We start from the raw sequence: 6,016 nt of genomic DNA on the forward strand, positions 1-6,016 counted from the left end.
CTCCGGCGACGCCCCTCGTCCGATGCCATACGTCTTTCACAGACGGCGTGCGCCGAGTTATGTCCCTAAAGAGGTTTCTATTTACATCGCCACTTCTCCACGACACGTAGCTGTCTCTTTCTTTTGATCTCTGCTAGATCAACAGCGTGAGAAATGTCTTACTAACGGAGCGTTCAGGATTTATGACGACACGTACCGTCCGATCGTGGTTCTTTTTTTATTCATACGTCACTATTATATCGGTATCGTTATAACAATCCCGAGCTGCTCGGCAGAGGACGAATCAAATGCGAATAATGTCGGCTCGAAAGAATAAAATCCAGCCTTCGAGGACATTCTATATTCCTGTTTTTAGAACGAGCGGTCTTAAAACAAGGAATTACGGGAGATGAGCGTATTTCAGAGTATGTAATGAAAGATAATATACGTCGAAGGGAGTAATACGCCGATGCATCCAGCTCTTTGTTGATACACGGATGTATCTTCGTATCGGGCGTATCTATCTACCGCGGAAAGGACACACATTATCTCGGTACTTGTATTCCATGCATTAGCGAGGACGGAGCGCTAATGCAGAAATCTGGTATCGGTTAATTAATAACCGTAAAACTCAAACCTCCCGTGCGCGCGCGCGCGCGCCCGCATGTTATTTGATTTCGTCGGAGATACCTCCCTCTCTCGCCCACGCAAATGGCATGAAACGCGATACCTTAAAAAAACTTATTGGCTTGTAAGTTACCGCGAGACCCACCTAATATTCGTTAATGCGACAGCCGGTGCTATTTCTTTCTTCCCCCTTTTTTTTTTTTACAATAATACGGAAACTATACACCAGTATAACGAGAGGAAAATGTTCAAAAAATTACACGATTGGTTGTTAATTGTTCATTGTTTCAGTTGAACACAGAAACACTAGAAATCGGATTTTTAAATCTATCCTGCACGTATATGTACGTAATCTACTTATGATAAATCCTCAGTAAATCGATACGCACCACAAGTTTGCATGTTTTCATGAATAAAATTTGATCAGTGTCAGCTCAAATATGAGACAGATGCCGCATTTTGCTGTTGCGATTCAGTGTCGTTCGATTACAAGCGTCGTCGATCAATGAATAATCGCGTATTAGTAACTAGAAAATTGTAAAAAAAGTTGACAATACACATACAGGCGCGCGAGTAGGTCGCGCATTGTGCAGAACTTCGGAGAGAGAATTTAGTTCCTCTTTCCTCGGTGAGATGCGGTCGGGCACGAGCACGGGCACGGGAATAGGAACAGGAACGACGGCAACGGGCACGAGCACAGGAATGGGATTGGGATCGGGTGCGCGGGGTTGCGTCGCAGTCGTACAATCTGCACACGAGGACACCACGGTCTCGCGTGCAGCCCTCGCCTTGGGCTGCGGAGGAGCCTCGCAATTTAACCGGTTCGACATTCGCCTGGAGCTGCTGGTAATTGGCAGGACGAATGAAAGAGCTCCGCGCGCGCGGACGAGGACGAGTAGCCGGGATTAACGATGGCGAATGGATCAGAAATTCTCCGCGAAAATAAAGTAGGTAGTAGGTAGCCCACCCGCCTGCCTACCGCGGCTGAGTGTAGCTGTAGTCCATGGCCGTAGGTACGAGCCTTTGTTTGTCGTTCGCTCCAATTACCTCCGGCCTCTCCCGGTAGCTTCATAATTAACTCCCACTCATTTAACAAACTTTACTTTTAATGTTTTAAAAATAGTAATTAGCAGTGGCGGCAAGAGAGGAAGAAGGAGGATGAGGAGGCGGAGGAGGAGGAGGAGAAGGAGGAGGAGGGAGAGGAGAGGAGAGATAGAGAGGAGACGAAAGAGGGGTTGGAGACGGGCGAACGGGGAGACGAGGTAGAGGGGGGTGAAAATGGTGGAGGAGGAAGAGAAGATGGAAGGAGCGTAGGAGCGGAGCGGAGGAGGAGACGCCACGTCGTCGGTGGTGGTGGTAATGCTGGTGGTGGTGGTGCGGGGGTTGCAAAGGGGGTGTAATTAACTATCATGCAACCCCTTCCCAACAGCAGCAGCCGGCGTAGCAAGGAGGTAATTGGACCGGAGTCTTATACGTGTGGAGCGTTGGTGGGTGGGGGACGGGGAAGAGGCTGCCAGGATAAAGGGTTGCTTAAAATTGCACACAGTGCTGCATTATGGAACCTCTGACGAGCTTCCAGGGAACGGCCGTACGGATGGCGGCGTGGAAATCCATTAACCCCCTCCCCCTCTCCCGCCACCATCTCCTGCTCAAACTCCCTCCTCGACCCCCATCCAGTCGCGAATTAATTGCGATCGTCTAAGGACGAGTCTTTGTCGGAGTCTGCTGCGACTACCTGCATGGTCGAATTCGCGATCTAATTTGAGGGATGCGCATAAACAGAAGGTAGCTCGCCTGTCTTACAGCTCAATGAGAAGATAGGTCAATGTTCTTTCGATCAACTCAATTATCGCGTGTTCGGTTAGGCTATCATGTAGCTAAATAGAGACAGTCAGGCGATTAGATGATTTGGTGTTTCGTTACTAGTAAATGATTGCCCCTATGCAGTTTCGTATCAATCTCTAAGCGACAATAGCAGTGTCAGCCTAACAACAGATTGGCGTCTCGACGCTGATTAGTTGGCGACACTAACGAGGTTTCGCCATTCCCGTGAGGAAACCGACTCGGTCAAAGGTCTTTAAGTCTTAATTATAATGCTGCTTCGATTTCGTGCTGACGTCATAATCTCTCAGATAATGCCTTGTTCTCGCGTTTTTTTTTCTCTTCTTGCCAACTACTTTCATAGCGAAGCGAGATCGATTCGATTCAACTTCGCGGCTGCCTAGATGTATATCCGGTTAGAGTTTTGAATATAATGGCAGGCAACTACTACTAGAACTCGGAAAGGTAGAGGCGGTAGGGAAGCGGATGGGAAGCAGGAGGGTGGGAGGGAGGGAGGGAGAGGTGGAGAGGTGGGCAAGTCGAGGGCTGCCTTTGACTGGTTGTTGTAATACAACAGCAATTAGCAGTAAACCTAGCCCTCCCTGCCGAGCTACCAACCTGTATGCTTCATAGTGTTTGCCTCGTCGTCTCGTCAACGAGGAGACGTGAAGAGGTTTAAGCCTTGTTTAACTCGGCAATACGCAATTAGCAATTTCCTTAATGCAGAGCAAATTATTCGGTTGCGGCGCGTTAATTCACATTTTTTCGCAATTTAGCAACGACGATTTCCGTTCTCTTTGCCAAATGATATATCGCCTGAGATGCTTCGCCATCTTTTCCGCGCGATTAATCTTAATTTAGTAAAAATAATCATGATTCATAGTTCTTATTTGGAGCAACTATTAGCGTCTGTAGTTAATAGCTCTTTTTTTGTCTTTTCTGTCTGACGACGGAGCCTAATGGACGGTTTTCATTATGCAAATCGGGCAGGTGAGTTCGTGAGTTTTAAGCGCTTTTAAGATCTCGATCGGTAGTTACTTGACTCTTCCCTTGATCGGCCGATCGCGAACGATTATCTATATTTAGCCGAGTGTGATACATATTAGCCCGCGGTGTTCCTCTCTGAAAAGAAAAACATTTTTTATCGAAAATTGTCTCGTTTGTTAAGAATTAATATATAACGGTACTTCAATATGACATAGAAAATTGCAACTGCATTTGTTATCTGATCAGCAGCTGCATTTGTATGGAAATAAATTAGCGCGTAGAAGGAGAGGGAGAATCCGTAAGTCTGAAAGGGATACCTCTCGAAGCTATAAGATGCGAGAGTGGCTATTTTTTATTCACGCACACATCTCTTTCATGCATCTTGTGCCACACGGGCATCGAATTATCGCGAGCGTTCACGCCGACGGATATTTACAACGCATTTAAACGAAACACCTGTTTCCCTCAAACAGCCCCGCTCACCTCGCACGTAATGCACCCTCTCTGCGTCCATTCCCGTCTCGCCGTCCCACTGTCGTAACGTTCGCGGTATCGCACGGCACTCGTGGATGTCGCATAATTCAGTCGATGTGATGAAAATAAAAAGCTACTCGAGCTACTCGACGGAGATGGCCAATTAATTTACGCCAAAGTGAAACACGCTCTTAAGTGAGCACACGTTCTCGGTCTCTGGCCGCGTCTCGAATTCTCTTGTGTGTTGTCGCTCTTTAGTTCTTCAACTTTTAAAATGCGTTGCACACGAGTGCAAAAAGTGCTAAATGTACCTATATGTCTGAACCTATTATTACATCATAAATCGGATAGAAGTGATACGAACTTTGTGATACGCTAGAGTGAAGTCAGACGTGGTCGTAACATAAATATTCGTAGCGCAACTACGTACTACGGCTATATGTAGTTACATTTTCGCTTTAAACACCAGGTCTCGGATGGACGGGACCCTCTATTTCCAAGGATGAGCGCGCGCGCGCCAGGTAGACACGGCCCTGAGGCAACACCGGCGGACCTCGATAAGCATTCAGATTAGCGTGACGCCTCGAATGTGTTTACGTTTAATTACGCTAAGAGTCTCCATTAGGCTGGACCGCTGCCAGGCTCAATTCGGAGACCGTTCTGTTTTACCGAGCGTAGGTGCACCCACTTAACTTGCCTCCGCCTATCCCCCTGCCTCTCCCCTTCACAATCTCTTCCGTCTCTCTTTTAATCTCTACATCTCTCTCTCTCTCTCTCTCTCTCTCCTTCAGATCCGTCGATCTCCCTCATTTTTTGTCTCCCCGCCTTCTCTACGCTCATGTTCGTCCTTCTTTCTCTCAGAGAGATAGAACATGAATGCCGTTCGTGCTTCTCTTTTTGCGTCTCTTCCTTTGCGCCCGTCGGCGGCGCGCAGGAAGAAACTTGTTTCGGGAACGGGAACTGATACGATTCTATAGATACTATGGTCTCGGCGCTTTTCAAACACCACCACTCGCGGCAATATCTGGGCTTTCAACTCTCTTGATCGCCCACGATTGGATTAGCTGATCCACTACGATCTTCATAAAAGAACTAACGAATTTTTGCAAATAATATGAAATCCAAAATTTCTTTACACTATAAGGTGTAAATTCGTTTTAAAGAAATTGAAAATTGATTTCACATTTGTATAATATATTTTTAAATTCTAACGGAAAGCAATTCAATGATTTGTATTGAATTAATGAAAAAAATCTTAAAATTGCTATTCAGTTGTCTCATTTTTTTTCTTTTCTCTAAGTAGTTGCGTTGTTGTAAATCGACAGACGGGTATCGAACAAACAAGGGGCCTATGGAAGAAGCTCGAACGTGTCGTCGTGCAAACAGCGCGCTCAGTTAGCAGCCTAACGTCTCCTCGCTTGGTCGACGGTGAGGGGAAGGTTGGCGGAATTTAAAAGCGCTTTTAGCTTTTAGCCCAAGCGATACCGCTAAGAAAACGTTTTAGCGGATTTCATTTGCCCCGTCGCGGCTTCGTAGCGGCCTGCCGAGACGATGGATCGCAAGAAACAGCAGAGGGACAGAAGGGAGAGAAGGAGATAGGGGAAAGGTAAAGGGTGAGAAGAAGCGGTGGTAGAGGCAGTTGCTCCGAGGGATGTTGGCAACACCGGTTATTAAGTAGATGCTACATTGAATGGGTGGATGAATATTTAAGACGTTCAACAAGTTGCGGATTTTTCTTTAATCAGGCTAACCTGCTGGTCCCCTCTTCTTCTACTGCGGCTTGGCTTTCTCATCCTTCTCGTCGGTTTCCACTTACTCAAATTATAGCACGAGTCAAGCTATTTATGCGACGAGAAAGAATTTCAAGGAGTTCGCTGATTGACACACTCGGTCGTATTTCGTCGGTGACCTTTTTCAATATTTTATCGAAGCTTTCTAAGAGGGAAAGAGATCATCATAAATAAGTTTATAAATTATAAGTCAATTTCTGGTGATGATTCTTTTGAAATCAGACTATTTTGTGGAAACCTTGAGATTTTGAAAAATTAAGAAAGTCTTGGGATGCGTCTATTTAGATTTTTAATCTTTTTAATTCTCGTTCTCTCGTATTCCAGCGCTGATTTAAATG

At 46.0% G+C, this 6,016-nt stretch overlaps 1 protein-coding gene across 1 annotated transcript; it reads left to right on the plus strand.

Annotated features, from left to right (window-relative positions):
- Positions 1-1,239: 1,239 nt before the first annotated feature.
- Positions 1,240-2,006, plus strand: LOC105619141 (major centromere autoantigen B-like). Its single transcript, XM_012200671.1, has 2 exons — positions 1,240-1,452; positions 1,740-2,006. The coding sequence occupies exons 1-2, from the start codon at positions 1,240-1,242 to the stop codon at positions 2,004-2,006; spliced, it is 480 nt and encodes a 159-aa protein (XP_012056061.1).
- Positions 2,007-6,016: the final 4,010 nt, after the last annotated feature.

The sequence above is a fragment of the Atta cephalotes genome (assembly GCF_000143395.1).
Source record: "Atta cephalotes unplaced genomic scaffold scaffold00019, whole genome shotgun sequence".
In the NCBI taxonomy this organism is placed as follows: Eukaryota; Metazoa; Arthropoda; class Insecta; order Hymenoptera; family Formicidae; genus Atta; species Atta cephalotes.

Excerpts from the sequence above, each read along its gene's own strand:
- LOC105619141 (XM_012200671.1), top strand. The coding sequence starts at position 1,240 with ATGCGGTCGGGCACGAGCACGGGCACGGGAATAGGAACAGGAACGACG. Across the intron at positions 1,453-1,739 it reads ACATTCGCCTGGAGCTGCTG|TGGCGGCAAGAGAGGAAGAA; the intron begins GTAATTGGCAGG and ends AGTAATTAGCAG.